Raw genomic sequence first — 20,835 nt, forward strand, 5'->3', positions numbered from 1 at the left:
CGTGAGAAGACATTAAAAATACCACAGCTGCCAGTTCATGATAAAAAATCACACATTTTATTAAATAATAATTATAAGTGTATGTATACTCAAACACCCAATGTATCAATCATGAGAAGAGTTGCATCTACTCATCGGTACGCGGAATGAAGCGTAGATACATGCCGTCAACAGGCTTTAAAATCAGTTCCAACTTCATCTTGGGTACAAAATTCGGATCTGGCAATTCAACCTTACATTCACGCAAAACCTTCGCCAACACCGTTTTCAGTTCATTGAGAGCAAATTTTTGTCCTATAAGAAAAAAAAAGCATACACTTTAAACAGTCATCATGTGGTGCAATGGTGAGGCCGACTTACCAATGCAATTACGACTGCCGGCACTGAATGGAATGTACGAGAAAGGGTTACGTGTTTCATTTTGCTCGAACCTTTCGGGCAAAAACATCTCTGGCTGTGGGAAACAGTCAGGATTGTGATGCATCATATACACTCCTAAAGTAATTGTTGAGCCCTTTGGTAATTGGACACCGTTAAGTAGCACATCTTTATCGATCGAGCGGGAATAATATGGAACTGGAGGAAACATGCGTAGTGATTCCTTGATGACGAGATCGAGATATTTGAGGTTGTTGATGCATTGTTGATCGATTGGCTTTCCTGTAGGTATTTCAGCGATGATTTCCTCGTACACTCGTTGCTGTATGTCTGGATGCTTGGCACAGGAATAAAGTATGAAGGTGATAGCACTGGAGGTGGTGTCATGACCCTAGAATGATTGACGATCGAGGGGGTATTATCGGTTTCAAGATTGTTGCTCCTTGAAGGAATCATGTTGAGTGCTTACCGCAAACATAAAGTTGTTGACTTGACTGTAAACTTCCTGGTCGGTGAACTGACGTCCTGTTAAATCTGATCGCAACAAGATGTCCAACAGCGAGAGTCGTCCTTTTTCTGGCTTTTCCGTGTCGGAAGCAGTAGCGAGCAGCTCCGCTCTTCTTTTCGTAATGACCGACGTGGTGAATTCTCTGTTTATCTGTAGCGATTTTCGGTACACCGGGTAATGCTTGGTCCAGCGAAAGGTCCAATCTGAATAACCAAGTGGGCTATACATTCTCCAGAAGGTTATATGACTCAGGCTAGGACATGGAGTGTAAAAGAATCGTTACTTGAGTAGTATAGGCTCGTCCTAAGCACTATACGACATACTTTGAGACAGCACGCACGTATGCCGAATCCTTAATCTGCGCTTGACACTGCACTCCCATCGATGTCTCGAGGATGACGTCAAGTGTGTACAGCTTAGCTATGGGGAAGATATCCACCGGTTGGCCGGCACTGGCCAGTAACTTACGCACCAACACATTCGCCTGCTCTTCGAACACCGGCACATAGCTATCGAGAATCTTGAAATGGAAGGCTCCGGTGAGGGCACGCCGGTTCGTGAACCAGCTGTTGCCATGATCGAGCAAAATCCCATTGCCCAGCCATTCCTGCATAGTGTCGTAATCGTCCGATTTGCGATTGTATTCGTTAGACGAAATTATGCGCTACAATGAGTAAGAAAAAAAAAACATGGTAACTCCATCGAAGCGGATGCGAAGCGTGACCATCGAGCACCATTGCGTATAGATAGACCACTGAGCTACGATCTGCTTTATTCAATCTTCACTGTTAGCCTACCTCAATATCACTAGGTGAGGAGAATATTATCCAGGCTTTAGTCAATAGGTCCATCCGTACGGTTGTTCCATACCGATAAAAGTTCTCCATCAGCTTATCAAACAAGTCTAATTAACCCAGAAGTGGAATATAATGTTTGAAAAACTTCTGCTAAGTGGTAGAGTTATACTTACCAGCTGTATCATAGCGCATCAATTCCAGTGCGTCTCCAAACAGAAAGGAGAGGGAAGGGCCCGGTTGCTTACTAATGGCACGATAGATTTTGTAACGAAAGGCGATAAATCGAAAACACAATCCAAGCGCCGCGATGAGAAACAAATACGCGATCATTCTCGTTGAAATTTTGGTTGATCTTCGACCACGGAATATGCAGGACTGAGCTTGCTCTTGAAGGTACAGGTGCTTCGAACCGCTGATGAGTCGCACATCGCTTACAACCACATGAGCAATAAAACGGGTTCGCGGCTTCCAGCAACGGGATCGTTATTGCGTAACCTTGATTTTAGTTTTTGTCTAAAACAGTGTTGTGAATAAGAATGGTTTCGAAGCAGATTGCGTTTTTCCGAAAGTATACAGTGGATTGTACATGCTTTTCGTAACAGTATGTCGAAAATATGTAATACAGATTCAGCATCAATGAAATGGTAATACGATTTTTTCACGCAATAATTATGAATACCGATTGCATGTATTTCGCATATGAATGTAATGTGAAATGACAATAATACAAAAGATAACTGTTCTAGAGGTACCTGTAACATCCGTTCCATCACTTGCATCACTGGTAGTGATCCTAGTGATGCAATATCAAAATCACCCTCACCTATCGTGAAAGATAATTAAAATACGATCAAGTGCGGAGAAATATGAATGGCTTATAAAAAGAGTGCTCTCAAAATCTTAGCAAGATAAAATCTGCACAAAATTATACTTTCTAACCCGACAACAAAGATTATGTGTTCCCAAATACATATGTTTAGTCATCGTCCTAGTGGTTATCTCGGAAGAAATCGTAGGTTCATGCCGGTGACTGGTTTCAGAATGAGCTCCAATTTTAACTTCGGTACAAAATCCGGATCTGGCAATTCCACCCTACATTCACGCAAAACCTTCGCCACCACTGTTTTCAGTTCGTTGATAGCAAATTTTTGACCTACAAGTAATGATTAGCACAAACTTTAAACAGTCACCGTGTGGTACAATGGTTAGGCTGACTTACCAATGCAATTACGACTGCCGGCACTGAATGGAATATACGAGAACGGGTTACGTGTTTCATTTTGCTCAAACCTTTCGGGCAAAAACAACTCTGGCTGTGGGAAACAGTCAGGATTGTGATGCATCATGTATAAACCCACAATAATGCTTGAGCCCTTTAGCATTCGGATACCGTTGAAGGTAACTTCTTTATCGATCGAGCGGGAATAATATGGAACTGGAGGAAACATGCGTAGTGATTCCTTGATGACGAGATCGAGATATTTGAGGTTGTTGATGCATTGCTGATCGATTGGCTTTCCTGTAGGTATTTCAGCGATGATTTCCTCGTACACTCGTTGCTGTATGTCTGGATGCTTGGCACAGGAATAAAGTATGAAGGTGATAGCACTGGAGGTAGTGTCATGACCCTAGAATGATTGACGATCGAGGGGGTATTATCGGTTTCAAGATTATTGCTCCTTGAAGGAATCATGTTGAGTGCTTACCGCAAACATAAAGTTGTTTACTTGACTGTAAACTTCCTGGTCGGTGAACTGACGTCCTGTTAAATCTGATCGCAACAAGATGTCCAACAGCGAGAGTCGTCCTTTTTCTGGCTTTTCCGTGTCGGAAGCAGTAGCGAGCAGCTCCGCTCTTCTTTTCGTAATGACCGACGTGGTGAATTCTCTGTTTATCTGTAGCGATTTTCGGTACACCGGGTAATGCTTGGTCCAGCGAAAGGTCCAATCTGAATAACCAAGTGGGCTATACATTCTCCAGAAGGTTATATGACTCAGGCTAGGACATGGAGTGTAAAAGAATCGTTACTTGAGTAGTATAGGCTCGTCCTAAGCACTATACGATATACTTTGAGACAGCACGCACGTATGCCGAATCCTTAATCTGCGCTTGACACTGCACTCCCATCGATGTCTCGAGGATGACGTCAAGTGTGTACAGCTTAGCTATGGGGAAGATATCCACCGGTTGTCCGGCACTGGCCAGTAACTTACGCACCAACACATTCGCCTGCTCTTCGAACACCGGCACATAGCTATCGAGAATCTTGAAATGGAAGGCTCCGGTGAGGGCACGCCGGTTCGTGAACCAGCTATTGCCATGATCGAGCAAAATCCCATTGCCCAGCCATTCCTGTAGAACGTCGTAATCGTCCGACTTGCGATTGTATTCATTGGACGAAATTATGCGCTGCAAGGAAAATTTAAAAAACTTTGGTAACTCCACCGAAGCGGATGCGAAACTCGCAGTTATTTATCACGAATTAAGTTGTGCCCTACCTCAACATCGGTTGGCAAGGAGAATATTATCCAGCATTTGCTCATTATGTCCAACCGAATGGTCGTTCCGTATCGATAAAAATACTCCATTAGTTTATCGAATAGTTCTGACAAACGATTCAACACACATAAACACGGTATTGCAGTGTCTAGCAGTTGTAGCAGAGTGATTAGTCGATGTTTTAATAGAAAAACTTACCTCCAGTGTCATAGCGCATCAATTCCAGTGCGTTTCCGAACAGAAAGTTTACCGGAGGGCCCGGTACCTTGCCAACGCTGCGATAGATCTTGTAGCGATAAGCGATAAATCGTAGGCATAATCCTAGTGCCACGATGAGAAACACAAAAGCGATCATTCTCGATGAAAGTACGTCGATCACCGGTCACAGAAAAAGTAGTACTGTGCTAGTCATTCATTGAATGAGGTTCCTAGGTAGCAAGCATTCTGGATTCCGAAGCCCGCCACTTATGGCGCACAACCACAAGTGCAGCACAATCAGCACCCTATCTAGCAACGTGACGAACGGTGCGCGATTACGGATTTTTAATTACTCTCAACGATGGTTCGCGGGTTAAGCTTCTGGGTTTTATGAACTATATAAATACATTACTCATTTCGTCAATCGTTCGATTATCATGCAAACCACACAATGCTGGATATAATTCAATCTCCGAAAATAGATAGTTGGATTGCAAAAAATAAGACTAAAACTGAAGGCGTCGCACTAGGCGCATGGGTTGCGTATCGTGCACATATATTTCCGATGCTGCCTCCATTCTGAGCGTTTTCACAACTAACAGGGAAAATTCTTATTTTCTCACTGTTTTCAATCGGCTCATCTCGTCGAAACAGGACGCTAAAACAATCTCCATATGTATCTAGAACTTGATGTGAACCTTCACCCAACGCGTGGGGACTGAGATAATAGAAAACCGGTCCAGCGGGAACCGAAGCGGAAGCACAAAGCCACCTATGCACGTGTTCGATGGCGCCGACAATTTGAATAAATTTTGTGAATAATATGTGTCCGCTACTACCAGAAGCTTGGTATTAGTGCCGGTCAAACCCGAGTAATGCCGATCATCCGCAATGGGTGGTGAGCGAGAATCGGTAATGTTACCAGTACGACGATCAACACCAGTATGTGACCGGTCGGCAAGGGAACAAGGTCGCGGTTCAGCGCATTGCTCGTTTGTAACTTTGCTGGCATTTACTGCCTTGTCGTCCGGGTGTGTGCACGTGTGTTTAGCTGACGGAGCGCGATGTCATCGGTGGCTATTGTTTCGAGTGGCATTGTGATGCTGGTGACAGTGTTTTTGTGGTGGGTTGTGAAACACTTTGGCAGTGCTCTTCGGTATGCCGGAAAGCTTGGAGGGCCCGTAGCATACCCGCTGGTAGGGAATGGATTACTTTTTCTCTTCAAAACACCCGCTGGTATGTAACGCCATCGCCAGGATCTTGCCACGAAAAACATCAACGATCGAGCGCGCGTGAGTTCATTCAACTTTAGCCGATCTTCTGTGTACTGTTTTCCAACGATAGAATTTCTGTTGCGGCTGGGATCCTTGATCGAGGAATATGGTCAGTGTTTTCGCTTATGGCTCGGCACACAACTCGTAATAGTGAGCACTGATCCGAAGGACATTGAGGTATGCAGCGGTATAAGTCGCCAACACACACCCTTACACAAGTTTTAATCTCGCGGTCTTGTACACGCAAGCGATGTAGCTATCGCTGCAAATAACGTGATGAGCATACACAACAACTTGACCTCTTTTGCTACAATGCATACGTGCTGTGACTGTTTGATTTATTTGCATAGCACGATCGACCAGGGGCTTGTCTGTTCCGTCTTGTCCGTTTCCGGTTTGCCGGTAGCACAGCATTCTAATTGTTTCTTAATGGCCGATCAATCAGCGATCGTCACTGTTGCGTGATAATGTAAATTCGGACACATTAAAATGCGTACATTTTGCGTTATTTAAAGAAAAAAAGCAATCTACGTTCTGAGAAATATTCGGTTTAGAAACCAGACAGCTACATTAACCACACCCGGAAGCCCATACGCGTTAGCTTCCACATTAAAACGCGTTCTATAATTACGCTCGCGAGACCTTAGCAACTGCTTGGCTAATGTTACCGGCTAACCTTTGGCTCTGGTTCTCGCTACAACAGGTTCTTCTCAGCAGTCCGAAATATATCAGCAAATCAGGTGAATATGACTTCATAAAACCCTGGCTAGGGGACGGTTTGTTGATCAGCGATGGGCGTAAATGGCAGGCCCGCCGGAAAGTGATAACACCCTCGTTTCACTTCAAGATCCTCGATCAGTTTGTGGAAATCTTCGATCACCAGGGGTCCACGCTGGTTGACATACTGCACCTGTTTGCGAAATCAGGCGAAACATTCGATGTCTTTCCCCTGGTGACCCTGTACGCTTTGGATGTGATAAGTGGTGAGCGTCCGTTGGAAGCATATTCAACGAGTGCGATAAATTAATGATCATTGCTTTTGAACGCTTTCGTCATTTAGAATCGGCCATGGGTACCAAAGTGAACGCGCAAATCAACTCGGAATCAGAATACGTGAAGGCAGTGAAGGAGTTAGTATGGCGTTTGCTCATATGAAAAGGGTTAATCCTCTACTGACGTTCATGTGCGATTGTTTCCTTCCTTTCCTTTACAGAATAACGAATCTAATACAATTCCGTTTCTACGACTTTTTGCTACGCTACGACTTTTTCTTCCGTTTGTCCGCAAACCGACGCAAACAGCTGAAGACACTGGCGATTCTGCACGGTTATACCGATAGCGTGATTAGTGCGAGACGTAAAGAGTTGACGAAAAAGTCGCTGGCCGCTGCTGATGACGCAAACGAAGAGACGAACGATAATGATGTCGGTTCGAAGAAGCGTATGGCCTTCTTGGATTTGTTGCTACAGTCAACGATCGACGGAAGACCCCTGACGGATTTGGAGATCCGTGAGGAGGTGGATACCTTCATGTTCGAGGGACATGATACTACGACGAGCGCGATAAGCTTTCTTTTCCATAGCTTAGCTCACAATCCCCAAGTGCAGCAAAAAGTGTTCGATGAAGTAAAAAGCATAATCGGTGACGATCGGTCCCGTCCGGTGACGATGGCAATGCTGAACGATATGAACTACTTGGATTTGGTCATCAAGGAGACACTCCGGCTGTACCCCTCGGTGCCGATGTTTGGACGGAAAATGATGGAAAACACCGAGATCAGTAAGAGAGGCCTGCAGTTGCCCTTGTAACAATTGATAAATGAACATATTTGTTTTGTTTTCCAGATGGAAAAATAATCCCTAGTGGCGCTAACATGATCGTCATGCCATTTTTCTTGGGACGCAATCCGAAGCATTTTCCCGATCCGCTGGTGTTCGATCCGGAGCGGTTCAACGTGGAGACGTCAGCAGAGAAGACGAACCCGTACCAGTACATTCCGTTCAGTGCCGGGCCGAGGAACTGCATCGGTCAGAAGTTTGCCATGCTAGAGATTAAGAGTGTGGCCAGCAAGGTGCTTCGCCAATACGAGCTACTACCGCCGGCGGAGCCACAAAAGATTTCGTTAATTGCGGAACTGATTTTGCGGCCAGAACATGGGATACCTCTACGCGTTAGGAATCGCGCAGAGATGGTGGCCAGTGATGATTACTGAATCTGCTTTAAAGAACCGTTATGAGTATTGGGAATTAATTTGTATTAAGGAATCATCAATGCTGCAAGCGTGCCATTGTATGTTTTGACGGTAACCGATATTCAGGTAAGGTAATGGGTGTTATAAATTTCTTTGAAATGAGAAGTTCTTCTATTTGATTATGCTACGGCAGTAAAACTGTCAAAACGGCTGGTACTTGGAACCAACGAACGGGTTGTGAATCACAACTTGTGATATTTGTTAAATTGATTAATAAAATAAAAGCAACCAAATTTACAAATCCATTTACTGTGGCAGACGCTTAGCTCATTGAAAGAATGTTATCCATAAAAAAATGACCAACAAATGTTGCATGTAAATAATGAGTATGAGTAAGAACTGATGATTTAACTAGAGAAAATGTTTAATTTACGATTCCACTTGTAATTCCATTGGCCTCATTCAAATAACTGCTTATTAAGAGGGTACTTTTGACTGATTAGAATATACGGAGCAGTATTTGTGAATGATAAACAGTTCTCCACGATCATTCTTCTCTGGCAATCTGATCAATGGGCACGCAACTTGATAGCTAATTCGAAGTGTAAGGTTTGCTGCGAGCTTGTGAGCTTTTGGCATTCCAGTTGATTTCGGAAAATCGAGAACGAAACACACTTTGGTTGATCGTCCTAGTGGCAGCATTAGGAAAACGGATTAAATTTTTTGCGAGCTAAACCCTACATGTCGCAATGTCTCTTGGGCTTATCAGTGAACTATTGTTAATAGCCGTCATCGTGCTATTGTGTTGGGCAGTGCGTGAGTTCGGAAGTGCAATCTGGTATGCTGGCAAACTAGCAGGTCCCGTAGCCTATCCACTGTTCGGCAATGGATTACAATTTTTAAACTTACCTAGAGCTGGTAGGTTCATATGGCAGCAATTTTGTGAAGCACACCGTAAATCGATGAAATTTCAATCACATCACAAAATCACTCAATAAATTAGTGACGGATTTTTTTCGACTCACACAATAGAGGCTTGTAAATTGGAGGTTGCAATCAATACCCTGCGATAAGGTGACAACACTAGTAATTTTTGTTCTTTCCAGAACTCTTACCAGTTCTCGGTGGGTTAATTAAGCGGTATGGGGACTGTTTCCGGCTTTGGCTTGGTACACATTTGTTAGTGATAATAAACGATCCAAAAGATATCGAGGTAAGCATCGGGTTCGTGGGCTCTGTTGATTGAGCTTTTGAGCCTCTTACTCGTTTTAACCGCTTTGCAGGCCATATTAAGCAACCCGAAGTGTATCGATAAATCAATAGAGTACAGTTTCTTTCGCCTATGGTTGGGCGATGGTTTACTAACTAGCACCGGGCACAAATGGCGAACACATCGCAAAATCATTACGCCCTCGTTTCACTTTAAAATTCTGGAGCAGTTTGTGGACATTTTCGATCAGCAGAGCAGTATTCTGGTCAGGAAACTAGAACCGTTTGCCAGAGAAACAGGTGAATCGTTCGATCTGTTCCCGGTAGTGTCGCTTTGCACGCTCGACATATTTTACGGTAGATATCATTCGTTGTCTAGAGAGTGAAAGTAGTTGAAATTTTAGTTTTTTTTTTAAATTATCCTCCGGTAGAATCGGCGATGGGCGTTACGATGAACGCACAGCTCAACTCCGAATCGGGCTATGTGCGAGCGGTTAAAGAGTATGTTTCTGCTTGGCCCTAATGGTTGCCTTTAGCTTGATGATTTTACTCTAATGTACTTGTTTTACTGCAGAATGACTAGCCTGATACAGGACAGATTCTACGATTTTTTGCTACGTTACGAGTTCTTTTTCCGATTTTCGGCCAACCGGCGGCGACAGCTGAAGGCACTGAAGGTCCTGCATGGCTACACCAACAGGGTGGTCATCACCAAGCGTGAGGAACTGGCAAAAAAATCGGCCACAACCGAACCGACACGAATGGATGGCGATGCGGAGGTTGGTACCAAGAAGCGTATGGCCTTCCTGGAGATGCTTCTACAGTCAACGATCGACGGAGAACCCCTGACGGATTTGGAGATCCGTGATGAAGTCAACACATTTATGCTCGGTGGTCATGATACCACGGTAGCGGCCATTAGTTTTTTGCTCCACAGCTTAGCCAACTATGACTGTATCCAGCAGAAATTGTTCGACGAGGTACGGAGCATTGTAGGAGATGATCTATCTGAATCCCCAACTATGGCAATGCTGAACGATATGAACTACCTGGAGCTGGTCATTAAGGAGACACTCCGGCTGTACCCCTCTGCCCCGTTGTTTGGAAGGAAAATGATGGAAAACACCGAGATCAGTAAGCGAGCTCTGCAGTTCATGTCTCTGTCACTATAGAAGAGTGAATACGTTGTCTTTTATTGTCCAGATGGAAAAATATTTCCCGCAGGTGCCAACGTTGTGGTTTGTCCGTTCTTTCTCGGGCGCAATCCGAAGTATTTCCCGAATCCGCTGGTGTTCGATCCGGAGCGGTTCAACGTGGAAACTTCAGCAGAGAAGACGAACCCGTACCAGTACATTCCGTTCAGTGCCGGTCCACGGAACTGCATCGGTCAGAAGTTTGCCATGCTAGAGATTAAGAGTGTGATCAGTAAAGTGCTCAGGCATTATGAGATTCTACCAGCACCCGTACAACAAGACATAGTGCTAGTGGCTGAAACGGTTTTACGGCCGCTGCATGGACTACCGATACGCATACGGCCCCGTAAATACTAATCGAGCACACAATCAGTTATGCTCGTCTAGTTGGAATGCATCAATCCTGTTCGATTTGGTATGGAACATGGAACCCCCTTGTGGTACCCTTTCGCACATAGTTTCTAGGAGCAAGAGATGTTTGAAGGTCACCCGTTGGATGATTACTCGTTGCTAAGGTATCATACACAGCGCACGCATTGAACCTACTGATAATACGATGTGGGTTAAGTTTAAGCTCACTGCACTGATTTAGACTATCACATGTAGGCCAAAGTAGGGTAAGGGCATCTTGGAATCGCTGCGCAATGCACACTCGCTCGCGACGGATTGCTAGAGCAAAAGAGTGATTACGGGATTGTTGCAAACAGCATAATCTCGAATCACAACACGGTTTTTATTATTTGCGCTTGAAAATCAGCAATAAAGTGCGTATGGTTTACTGCATCAAAAATTGCAGATTAATAATTCCTAATGTGGTAATGTTACAGATGCAGTGCTGAACTGTTTATCATTACTTGATTCTAGGTAGCTGCAGCAATGCGGCGAAGAAGCAAACGATCTTCGAGAACATACCGAGCGACTGCACTTGTTTTGTGGCAGACACCGCAACAAATCACTCGGAAGCAGCTACCCAGACGAAGCGTTGAGACACTGCAACCCTTCCACAGCCGGCACGATTAGCTTCGGCAGAACGTGTGCATCGATGCGAGTGCATCTAGTACCGAGGGCGAGAATGGCCAATGGTTCTCGGGGACACCCGGTACGGCAGTCAAGTTCAAAACTTCCTCCCTTCTTCCAACTGTGCCGGCGTCCATGTGGGGCTGCGGAACAGTCGGGGTAGCAATAAGTGTCAGTCGTGAGTGCTAGTAACCGCTTAGTTGGTGATTAGAGGCGCAAACGGACGGTTGTAGGCTGCGTAGTACTGCGATGGCGTTCTCTGTGGTGTTTTTTCTCGTGGCCGTGGTCGTGGCGACCGCACTGTATCTGTTACGCGGCTATGGCGACATGCTGCGGTACACCGGGAAGCTGGGCGGACCAAAGGCCTATCCGATCATTGGCAACGGATTGCTGTTCCTTAACAAATCTCCCGCCGGTAAGGCCGACACGGCTTTGTTATATTTCCTACGTTGGACTGGCTGCTGATAGGATCTTTGGTTCATATTCGATTCCAGAATTTCTCCATGTTGTAAGAACACTGATCACGGAATATGGCGACTGCTTCAGGGTGTGGCTTGGCACGCAGCTTGTCATTGTGGTAAATGATCCAAAGGATATCGAGGTAAGGATCGGGCGATACATGCCTGTGTGCAACATGTTGTGCGCGAGTTTGTGTCTGTGCAAAGGTGAGAACGAATAGTAGTTATCCTTCGTCTGGCACCGTGGTTAAGCAGCTGCTCTCGAAGGGCATCTAGCGCCAAGTTTAAACCGTTTGCTAACCCTGATACCTTCACGGTCGTCAGTGCAGTTTTGCCAAGTGAAGTTCAAGCCTTCAGCACCAAGATGTGCGGCCATTGCAGCCCATTGCAGTGCGTTCATTCGTGCGAGGATTTTGTATCTTTCTATTATCTATTATTTCTTTGTTTCTGAATGACCGAAGTAAACGAGTCGTTTAGAGAAGTACTAGCTTCGATGTTCTGTTAATGTCTCTATCCATTTCTAATACGCCAATGCCAAAGGTTGTGCTCAGCAGTCCGAAGTACATTGATAAATCTACCGAATATGACTTTATCCGTCCCTGGTTGGGAGAAGGACTGCTGACGAGTGCGGGACGAAAGTGGCACACACATCGGAAGGTGATCACGCCCACGTTTCACTTCAAGATTCTAGAGCAGTTTGTCGAGATCTTTGATCGCCAGAGTACTACATTCGTCCAGATGCTGAAGCCATTTGCCGAATCCGGCAAATCGTTCGACATTTTCCCGCAGGTGACGTTGTGTGCTTTGGATGTAATCTGTGGTAGGTAGCGACAAGGCAACTCGAGGCTCGATGTAGGCTCAAAATTAATTACTTGAATGTAATTTGGCTCATTTGCATAGAATCGGCCATGGGAACGAAGGTTGATGCACAGCTACACTCGACCTCAACGTATGTGTTGGCCGTCAAGGAGTATGTATCAAGCCATCAAACGATTGCCCTGTCCACTCGACCCCTTGTAATGGTAATTCTCCGTTTCAAACCGAATTTCACAGAATATCGAATCTCATCCAGTTGAGGTTTTATGATTTCCTCATCCGCTACAACTTCTTCTTCCGCCTGTCGTCGAACAGCCGGAAGCAAAAGAAGGTGTTGAAAATTCTGCACAACTACACGGACAGTGTGATAAGTGATCGAAGGAAGCAGCTGGCCAACGCCAGTAACACCGGAGGATCCGAAAAACCGAACGATCATGATCTAGGCATCAAGAGGAAAATGGCCTTTCTGGATATGCTGCTACAGTCCACCGTTGATGGGCGACCACTAACGGATCTGGAGATACGCGAAGAGGTGGATACGTTCATGTTCGAGGGCCACGATACGACAACATCGGCGATTAGTTTCCTGCTCCAGAGTCTGGCCAAGAACCCGGCCATTCAGCAGAAGGTGTTCGACGAGGTGCGAAATATTGTCGGTGACGATCGCACGCAACCCGTCACGATGGCAATGTTGAACGAAATGAGCTACCTCGATTTGGTCATAAAGGAGACGCTTCGGTTGTACCCTTCTGTTCCGATGATTGGTCGCAAAATGTATCAAACAACCGAGATCAGTATGTATCAGAAGAAGATGCAAAACGAAGGGATGCATAGAAGCAACGTTGTGACTTGTTATAATTTCGTCTAATTTTTTTATTTCTAGATGGAAAAATATATCCTGCAGGCGCAAACGTGATCATCATGCCATTTTTCGTAGGGCGCAGTTCTAAGTATTATACAAATCCAGAGAAGTTCGATCCGGAGCGATTCAACGTGGAAACGTCGGCGGAGAAGACGAACCCGTACCGGTACATTCCGTTCAGCGCTGGGCCGCGGAACTGCATCGGTCAGAAGTTTGCCGTCGCAGAACTAAAAAGTTTAGTCAGCAAAGTGCTCAGACATTACGAGATTCTACCTCCAACTGAGCAGTGGGATGAGTCTTTTATTGCGGAGCTTATTCTACGGCCAGAGCATGGAACGTTCGTTCGGTTGAAGCAGAGAATGTATTAAGCCTTAAGCCTACCATTGTTTAAATGATTTTGGTTGAATATTGTGATTTACAATGCTTATTCATGTATGAACTGATCAATTTAAAACATGTAATGTGCCAAATTCAACATTTAATTTTTAAAGATAAGAAAATCTATATTATTATTTTTATGTTGCATGGTAGCAATTGCCGAAATAAAAAAAAATAGTTGATCATGTGTAGAATATTCAATAACTCAATAGACTTTGAATCGGTTTGAACACTCTTTTTATCATTCTCCTTATAAACATTGAAGACATACATTATTGCTACGTGAAAGAAAAAGGAAATGTTTTAAAAAGAACAAACAGTCGTAATCAATAAAATGATGATTGATTGAGTATCTGATAAATCACGTGTTTCTATCATCTTACTGAGTGTTTTTTCCCTTTAGTTGGGATTGGATCCAGTGTTTATGATGTACTTTCAACTGTACAAGTACAAACTTTAATTCCCAATTTCTCTCTCGCCACTCCAAAATGATCATGATTCGATTGAAGTGGATGTTATGTAAGCTGATCTTCTGATTGTTTAGCATTCTTAAATGAATCTCGATGTTAACCATGGTTTTTGACAATGCTTTGCGCATTTATATAAGCGATCGATCAAAAGATTCATCTTTCTTTCTGGGTTCTATCGATGCAAAATATCTTAATAATGCAAATTGTACTGATATTCGATTCGATCCGAAATTGTGCAACGTTTTCTAGCAGCAACATCATGCTATTATGCTTTGCACGTAATCTATGATAGGTATCGGATTTGTTTCACATCGTTATTACCATTTTGCTGATTACTCATCTGACGCGAGACGGGAACGAATGTAAAATGAAAGGTTAACATTAATTCGACCATTCAAATCCAGTTTGCAGCCGATAATTTTTGTTTCGTATGTGTAAGTAAGGATGATTATCATTTCGTTGCTTTATCAGTGAACTTGCTATATAGAGGAGCTCGCGGGCGAATGTGCGTAGGATTATTGAAAGCGTCAATGTTTTTTTGCGTCCCGAGATAAGAACCGAAGTTCCGAAGGCCTCGAGGTGTGGGCTAAGAGTACTGCTTGACTGCTTCATCAGTCGGTCAAGAAACATCCTCCTTAAAGGGTAGTACGATTCTGCGACCTTTCCTAGAATCACAAGTTCCTTCCGTGTGTGTTTTGGGTTAAGCTGTTCCGCGATGTTTGTGGCTACGGTGAGTTTGATTGCGCTGGCCGTAGCCATCGCGTTCTACGTGTATAAGCAACACTACAGCCAAATGGTGGAGCTCAGTGCCAAGCTCCGTGGTCCTTCGGCCTATCCTCTAATTGGTAACGGACTGCTGTTTGTGGGCAAATCAGCCTCTGGTAGGTACCGCTCCGGAAGTTAGGCACGGCTAGTACACTCTTATCAATCGCAGACCAGTGGCTTGAGGTGTTTACCGTCAAACATTCTAATCTATTTTATCATAAAATATCGTGCTTGGTTTCGTGTGAGCATTTCAAGATCGAATTCATACAAACAATGCATACAATTTCCGATAGAATACTTACCGACCGTTGGCCGCCTGGTGCAAGAGTATGGTAAATGTTACCGAATGTGGCTCGGAACGCAGCTGTTGATCGTTGTTACGGAACCGAAGGATGTAGAGGTCAGGAGCTAATGTGCGTGGGAGGTCTACTCAAAGCTAACGGATATGTGTTTTTCCTCAAAATGAAAAGGTTCTGCTGAGCAGCCCCAAGTACATCGACAAATCGATCGAGTATGATTTTATTCGACCCTGGCTCGGCGAGGGTTTGCTAACTAGCAGCGGGCGGAAATGGCACACACATCGTAAGGTGATCACGCCCACGTTTCACTTCAAGATCCTGGAGCAGTTTGTGCAGATTTTCGATGAGCAGAGCAACATATTTGCCGATGCACTTAAACCGCACGCCGAGTCCGGCAAATCATTCGATATATTTCTCCCGGTTACGCTGTGCGCACTGGACGTTATCTGTGGTGAGTGAAGTCCAGCCAGAAAGATAACTTTCTGTAACCCCTAGCGAGCCTCTCTTGCAGAAACTGCCATGGGAACAAAGGTTAATGCTCAGCTGAACGCCGATTCGAAGTACGTGCAGGCGGTTAAAGAGTAAGTGCATGTGAAATTTTAAAGCTCCGTTGGAATATGTTGGAGTGAAAACCCTGCTGCTCGTATTCATTTCAGTATCACCAACTTGATCCAGTGTCGAATGTACGATTTCCTTATACGCAACAACTTTTTCTACCGTTTCTCGAACAATCGTCGGAAGCAGCAAGCGGCACTGAAGGTCCTGCACGGATACACTGACAGCGTGATTAAGGCGCGAAGGGAAGAGCTGCATCGGGCGGCGATGGGCGATGTGTCCAATGTTGACATTAATGAAAACGATCTGGGGATCAAGAAGAGGATGGCGTTCCTCGATATGCTGCTACAGTCCACTATCGATGGACAACCACTAACGGATCTGGAGATACGCGAAGAGGTGGATACGTTCATGTTCGAGGGGCACGATACGACAACATCCGCGATTAGTTTCTTGCTGCAGAATCTAGCGAAGAACCCGGCCATACAGCAGAAGGTGTTTGATGAGGTGCGCAACATTGTCGGTGACGATCGTTCCCGTCCGGTGACGATGGCAATGCTGAACGATATGAACTACTTGGATTTGGTCATCAAGGAGACGCTCCGATTGTATCCCTCCGTACCGATGTTTGGAAGAAAGATGCTAGCGAACAATGAAATAAGTGAATACGGGACAGTAATTAGCAAAGAAGACTGCCGGAACTAAAACTCTCTTACTTCCTTACAGATGGTAAAATATTTCCGGCCGGCGCGAACGTGATCATCTTGCCATTTTTTATGGGCCGCAACCCGGAGTTCTATCCCGATCCGGAGAAGTTTGATCCGGAACGATTTAACGTGGAAACCTCGGCGGAGAAGACGAACCCGTACCAGTACATTCCGTTCAGTGCCGGTCCACGGAACTGCATCGGTCAGAAGTTTGCCGTAGCCGAGATCAAAAGCCTGACAACCAAAGTCTTGCGCCATTACGAGCTACTGACTCCGCTGGAACATCACGACGAGACGTTCATTGCGGAGCTGATCCTGCGCCCCGAGAAGGGCATTTATGTGCGCGTGAAACCGAGAGTGTATTAAATGTGGCAATAAAAAAAAAACGGTTTATTTGTTGTTTATTTCGATTGAAGTGTGTGTTTCTTTTTGTTCGATGTTCAATGTTGCTACCGCAGGAGGTCCGGCGGCATATTAGCTTACCAAGATGCAGTAAACAAATGATAATCATCTTCACTACAATTTTGGCTCGGACTTATCAGCTTAGAATGGTTCAAAGTTCGCGAACATAGCTTGGGGGTTGCCTACGTGACGCGTAACCTTTGGGTATGCCACTATCCGCACACCACTAATTGGTACACTGCCGGTTCCGTGAACCATCGTGAAGTGTTATGACCTTGACAGTGAACTCTAATCGTTGCTACATAACCTTTGGTGTTAGCGCGCTTGCTGCGTTTTGTTCAAAGGTTTCTCGAGGCGAACGCGGCAAACGAAGCATAACGGCTCATCGTGAATGGTGCCCACCGTTACACCGTTGCTAGTTATGAATGACCATCAAAGCATGAGTTTGGGCTTTCGGCAAATTTAGGCAGATGGCATTTACTTGTTAAAATTGCAATGCACTTTGGCTAACGAGTTGCTGCATAGACTAACGGCAAGCAAATCCCGTGGATTTTCTTATCTTCAGTGTTTTTTTTTTTGGTCCGCCGTTTGGGTCAAAGTTTAATCTCCTGGCATGCTGTACGCGGTTTTAATCTAACAAAGAGAGACTCACTAAACCATGCCTTTGTACACCTTGGCGTAGTATAACTGCCTGCCTCACGTCCCCCATTCACGTTCTATCTAATCAATGCGCTGCAACCAGCAATATCCGATAACGGCAACAACCGATCTTGGGAGCTCCGCTTTATCAGCCCAGCGACCCCCTTGATACCTCTGGTCGTTCAATCGATATCGCTTAGTGTTTGAAGAAACTTTCTCTGTACAACTCTGGTGCGCTACAACGGGTGGTTAGCATGTTTGTGCAGTTTGTCCTTACGTTCATTGTGTTGCTCCTGGTGCGGTATATCGTTCACGATTGGTCTCGAAAGAAGGCGGTTTCGGTGCCAGGACCGAAACCACTGCCTGTGATTGGCAATGTTCTCATGTATGCCGGCCAGAATCCTTATGGTAAGACAAAACCTCCAAGCTGTGAACAGAGAGGGTGAGCTCTAATCGAAGGCGATTACCCGAGAGTTCCCAAGGGAACTTAGGGAATGAATGTAACAATCGCTAGCAATAGCCTCCAGCAATTTGTTCACGTAATACCCGGTCGTGGGCACTCGAAGCATCTCTAATCAATCGCACAATCCGGTTGTACTAGTGCCCCTGACCTCTATGAGGCACTTGTTGTGTGGTGGTGGTTAATGTGGACCACGAGGGAGAATGTTTCGCGCCAAGTTTGCGTGTTCGTGTCGCGGGTTCGTCGGAAAAAATGTACACGATCCGCTGATAAGTGAAATGATCGTTTCGAACAGCAGCCCTGGGTGTCAGTAGTGGTGCAGCTGCGATCAGAGATGCGAGCGCGATCGAACACCGTTGCGAATCACGCCAGTAAACTGTGTTGCCCCTCTCTTTTTCTCTCTCGTAAATCTCCTGATTGATCAAGGAGGTTCCACCATACTAAACTTGCAAAGGCAAAGGTGTTTGCAATTCGTTTCGGTTCGCAAAGTGATCGCGACCCGAAAATGCTGCTGCAAATTGTGCTCGCCGTGCTGGTGATCGTGTTCACTATCAACTATCTGCTGGTGCGGAAAAACATTAAGTATGGCCGACACATTCCGGGCCCACTGCCGCTACCAATCGTGGGTTGTTTCTATCTCTACATCAACATGAAACCCGAAGGTAGGGCATCGTGGTCAAAAAGAACACCTAGCGTTGTGCGTAAAGAAGCGGCGTGGTTCGTCTTTTTATGAACTTAGACGGCATTAAAGATTCATGTGTCTGTTCTGTGATTGTCGTTTAACAATAGACTTCAACGCACGAATGAAAGACGAACCTACATTTGCTGACAAACCTGTTTTGTCGGTACGCATGATGCTCTAGGCGCAGTTTATGCTCCGGCTTTCCGGCTCACGATTCGTTCAGCATCGCTTAACTAGCAAGTCATGCTGAGAATTGCTTTACTGTGGTGCCCCCATGACGTGGAATCTGTTTTGCGATAATAAAGCCAGTCGCTCGTAATCAAGCCAAGACGCAAAAAATATTGAAACAACCAACCCTTGGAGCGAGCTTGCTGGATTCATTCATCACCAGTTCGTTTCTGTAAATTCGATAAGAATTGTTCATAATTTAATCCCCAAAAACCCTGTTCTTCACAGACATAATCGACTTTGTATCGGGACTGAAGAACAAGTACGGTAGCTTGTTCCGGGTGTGGATCGGTAACCGGCTGGCACTGTTCTGCACCAACGTGAAGTACAACGAAACCGTTCTCAGCAGTCAAAAGTTGATACGGAAAAGTGAACTTTACAAGTTTCTCGTACCATGGCTTGGCGATGGATTGCTGCTCAGCACCGGCCAGAAGTGGTTCAACAAGCGCAAAATTCTGACACCGGCGTTCCACTTTAAAATCCTGGAACAATTTGTCGAGGTGTTCGACAAACAGAGCACAATTCTGGCGAACCGATTACGCTCCGAGGCGACCGGTAAGCTGGTTAACATCTACCCGTATGTTACGTTGGCGGCTCTCGACATCATCTGCGAAACGGCGATGGGAACTTCGGTGAACGCGCAGACGGACGTAGATTCTACTTACGTGAAAGCCATCACGGAACTAAGCCTCGTGTTGACGGGACGGTTCGTTAAGGTGTGGCAACGGGTGGACTTTCTGTTCAATCTATCCGCCGACAAGCGCCGGCAGGACGAGATCATCAAGGTGCTGCACGAGTTTACGACGCGCATAATTCGGTCACGCCGGAAGGAACTAGCGGAGCGTGCTGCTCCCGTTGCCAGTGATGATGACGCAGCGGACATTGGGACGAAACGTCGGATGGCGTTCTTGGATGTGCTACTCCAGTCGACAATCGATGGGCGTCCGCTAACGGATAAGGAGATTCAGGAGGAGGTGGACACGTTCATGTTCGAGGGCCACGATACGACGACCATTGCGATCAGTTTCACCTTGCTGCTGCTAGCCCGGCATCCGGAAGTGCAAGAGCGACTGCATCGGGAAATTGTCGAGATCGTAGGTAACGATTTGCAGGCACCGGTCACCTATCGCAACCTTCAGGACATGAAGTACCTGGAGATGATAATCAAGGAATCGCTTCGTCTGTATCCACCGGTACCGATAATCGCACGGCGTTTCACTGAGAATGTGGACCTCGGTAAGTGGCCATCGTGAGGAGGATGTGACCATGCTTTAAAACAACGCAGATGATTCTTTACAGATGGAAAAGTGGTTCCGGAAGCGTCTAATTTCAACATCGGTATAATGCACATGCACCGTGATCCGTCTCTTTTCCCAGACCCAGAGCGGTTTGATCCAGAACGGTTCGCTCCGGATCGACTGCTCGAACAGACCAGCCCATACGCATATGTTCCGTTCAGTGCGGGGCCTCGAAATTGTATCGGTAAGCAGCAATGACCCATGTGGCTGTTCAGACAGTATTTGATCGTTCTGTGGTTACATTTCAGGTCAAAAGTTTGCTATGCTTGAGCTTAAGAGTACTTTATCGAAGGTTATTCGTAACTATAAGCTTACCAGCGCTGGTCCGGAACCAAAATTAACGATGCAGCTAACGCTTAAACCAAGAGATGGACTATTTATCGGATTTATTCCCCGTGTCTAGGAGTCATTATCGATCGATCGATTGCTACAATAAATGCAATACTAATTGCTAATTTACATAACTGGACTTAGCTCATGTTTGACGGTAAGTTACGGTAGTTCGTCTAACCTAATTCTAACATAGTACTTCTATCAGACTTTGTTGGACTC

At 45.4% G+C, this 20,835-nt stretch overlaps 6 protein-coding genes across 6 annotated transcripts in view; 4 read left to right on the forward strand and 2 right to left on the reverse strand.

The window, feature by feature from the left end:
* Positions 1-16, forward strand: part of LOC126571571 (cytochrome P450 4d2-like) — a 4,020-nt gene extending 4,004 nt beyond the window's left edge. The window contains exon 11 of the mRNA XM_050230200.1: positions 1-16. This exon is cut by the window's left edge and continues 435 nt beyond it. Coding sequence (XP_050086157.1) covers positions 1-16 — 16 coding nt within the window.
* An 18-nt stretch (positions 17-34) lies between these two features.
* LOC126571569 (cytochrome P450 4d2-like) lies at positions 35-3,117 on the reverse strand. Its single transcript, XM_050230198.1, has 7 exons — positions 2,903-3,117; positions 1,857-2,836; positions 1,684-1,790; positions 1,210-1,550; positions 848-1,139; positions 361-769; positions 35-294 (listed from the first exon to the last, which is right to left on the reverse strand). The coding sequence occupies exons 2-7, from the start codon at positions 2,011-2,013 to the stop codon at positions 128-130; spliced, it is 1,473 nt and encodes a 490-aa protein (XP_050086155.1). The 5' UTR covers positions 2,014-2,836; positions 2,903-3,117; the 3' UTR covers positions 35-127.
* Positions 2,911-4,392, reverse strand: LOC126572196 (probable cytochrome P450 4d14). The gene is made up of 4 exons (XM_050231306.1): positions 4,381-4,392; positions 3,769-4,092; positions 3,042-3,311; positions 2,911-2,925 (listed from the first exon to the last, which is right to left on the reverse strand). Exons 1-4 carry the CDS (start codon positions 4,390-4,392, stop codon positions 2,911-2,913), a joined length of 621 nt encoding a protein of 206 aa, XP_050087263.1.
* A 931-nt stretch (positions 4,393-5,323) lies between these two features.
* LOC126571568 (cytochrome P450 4d1) lies at positions 5,324-8,140 on the forward strand. The gene is made up of 6 exons (XM_050230197.1): positions 5,324-5,616; positions 5,725-5,831; positions 6,358-6,637; positions 6,715-6,784; positions 6,868-7,433; positions 7,499-8,140. Exons 1-6 carry the CDS (start codon positions 5,445-5,447, stop codon positions 7,864-7,866), a joined length of 1,563 nt encoding a protein of 520 aa, XP_050086154.1. The 5' UTR covers positions 5,324-5,444; the 3' UTR covers positions 7,867-8,140.
* A 363-nt stretch (positions 8,141-8,503) lies between these two features.
* On the forward strand, positions 8,504-13,973 carry LOC126571570 (cytochrome P450 4d10-like). Its single transcript, XM_050230199.1, has 13 exons — positions 8,504-8,763; positions 8,952-9,058; positions 9,129-9,411; positions 9,486-9,555; positions 9,629-10,188; positions 10,258-10,517; positions 10,716-10,723; positions 11,222-11,254; positions 11,724-11,865; positions 12,263-12,542; positions 12,623-12,692; positions 12,776-13,332; positions 13,422-13,973. The coding sequence occupies exons 1-13, from the start codon at positions 8,595-8,597 to the stop codon at positions 13,766-13,768; spliced, it is 2,886 nt and encodes a 961-aa protein (XP_050086156.1). The 5' UTR covers positions 8,504-8,594; the 3' UTR covers positions 13,769-13,973.
* An 831-nt stretch (positions 13,974-14,804) lies between these two features.
* Positions 14,805-20,750, forward strand: LOC126572201 (uncharacterized). The gene is made up of 10 exons (XM_050231315.1): positions 14,805-15,129; positions 15,307-15,413; positions 15,484-15,763; positions 15,824-15,893; positions 15,969-16,528; positions 16,594-16,933; positions 18,502-18,737; positions 19,214-20,221; positions 20,285-20,467; positions 20,532-20,750. The coding sequence occupies exons 1-10, from the start codon at positions 14,964-14,966 to the stop codon at positions 20,684-20,686; spliced, it is 3,105 nt and encodes a 1,034-aa protein (XP_050087272.1). The 5' UTR covers positions 14,805-14,963; the 3' UTR covers positions 20,687-20,750.
* The last annotated feature ends 85 nt before the right edge of the window (positions 20,751-20,835 follow it).

This window comes from Anopheles aquasalis, chromosome 2, assembly GCF_943734665.1.
Source record: "Anopheles aquasalis chromosome 2, idAnoAquaMG_Q_19, whole genome shotgun sequence".
NCBI classification, from domain to species: domain Eukaryota; kingdom Metazoa; phylum Arthropoda; class Insecta; order Diptera; family Culicidae; genus Anopheles; species Anopheles aquasalis.

Excerpts from the sequence above, each read along its gene's own strand:
- LOC126571569 (XM_050230198.1), bottom strand. The coding sequence starts at position 2,013 with ATGATCGCGTATTTGTTTCTCATCGCGGCGCTTGGATTGTGTTTTCGA. Across the intron at positions 1,140-1,209 it reads TACGTGCGTGCTGTCTCAAA|CCTGAGTCATATAACCTTCT; the intron begins GTATGTCGTATA and ends TCCATGTCCTAG. Across the intron at positions 295-360 it reads CGGCAGTCGTAATTGCATTG|GACAAAAATTTGCTCTCAAT; the intron begins GTAAGTCGGCCT and ends TTTTTCTTATAG.
- LOC126572196 (XM_050231306.1), bottom strand. Across the intron at positions 3,312-3,768 it reads AGATTAAGGATTCGGCATAC|GGTCATGACACTACCTCCAG; the intron begins GTGCGTGCTGTC and ends CAATCATTCTAG.
- LOC126571568 (XM_050230197.1), top strand. The coding sequence starts at position 5,445 with ATGTCATCGGTGGCTATTGTTTCGAGTGGCATTGTGATGCTGGTGACA. Across the intron at positions 6,638-6,714 it reads CGCTTTGGATGTGATAAGTG|AATCGGCCATGGGTACCAAA; the intron begins GTGAGCGTCCGT and ends TTCGTCATTTAG. Across the intron at positions 6,785-6,867 it reads TACGTGAAGGCAGTGAAGGA|AATAACGAATCTAATACAAT; the intron begins GTTAGTATGGCG and ends TTTCCTTTACAG.
- LOC126571570 (XM_050230199.1), top strand. The coding sequence starts at position 8,595 with ATGTCTCTTGGGCTTATCAGTGAACTATTGTTAATAGCCGTCATCGTG. Across the intron at positions 11,866-12,262 it reads ATGATCCAAAGGATATCGAG|GTTGTGCTCAGCAGTCCGAA; the intron begins GTAAGGATCGGG and ends CCAATGCCAAAG. Across the intron at positions 13,333-13,421 it reads GTATCAAACAACCGAGATCA|ATGGAAAAATATATCCTGCA; the intron begins GTATGTATCAGA and ends TTTTATTTCTAG.
- LOC126572201 (XM_050231315.1), top strand. The coding sequence starts at position 14,964 with ATGTTTGTGGCTACGGTGAGTTTGATTGCGCTGGCCGTAGCCATCGCG. Across the intron at positions 15,130-15,306 it reads TGTGGGCAAATCAGCCTCTG|AATACTTACCGACCGTTGGC; the intron begins GTAGGTACCGCT and ends AATTTCCGATAG. Across the intron at positions 16,529-16,593 it reads GCTAGCGAACAATGAAATAA|ATGGTAAAATATTTCCGGCC; the intron begins GTGAATACGGGA and ends ACTTCCTTACAG.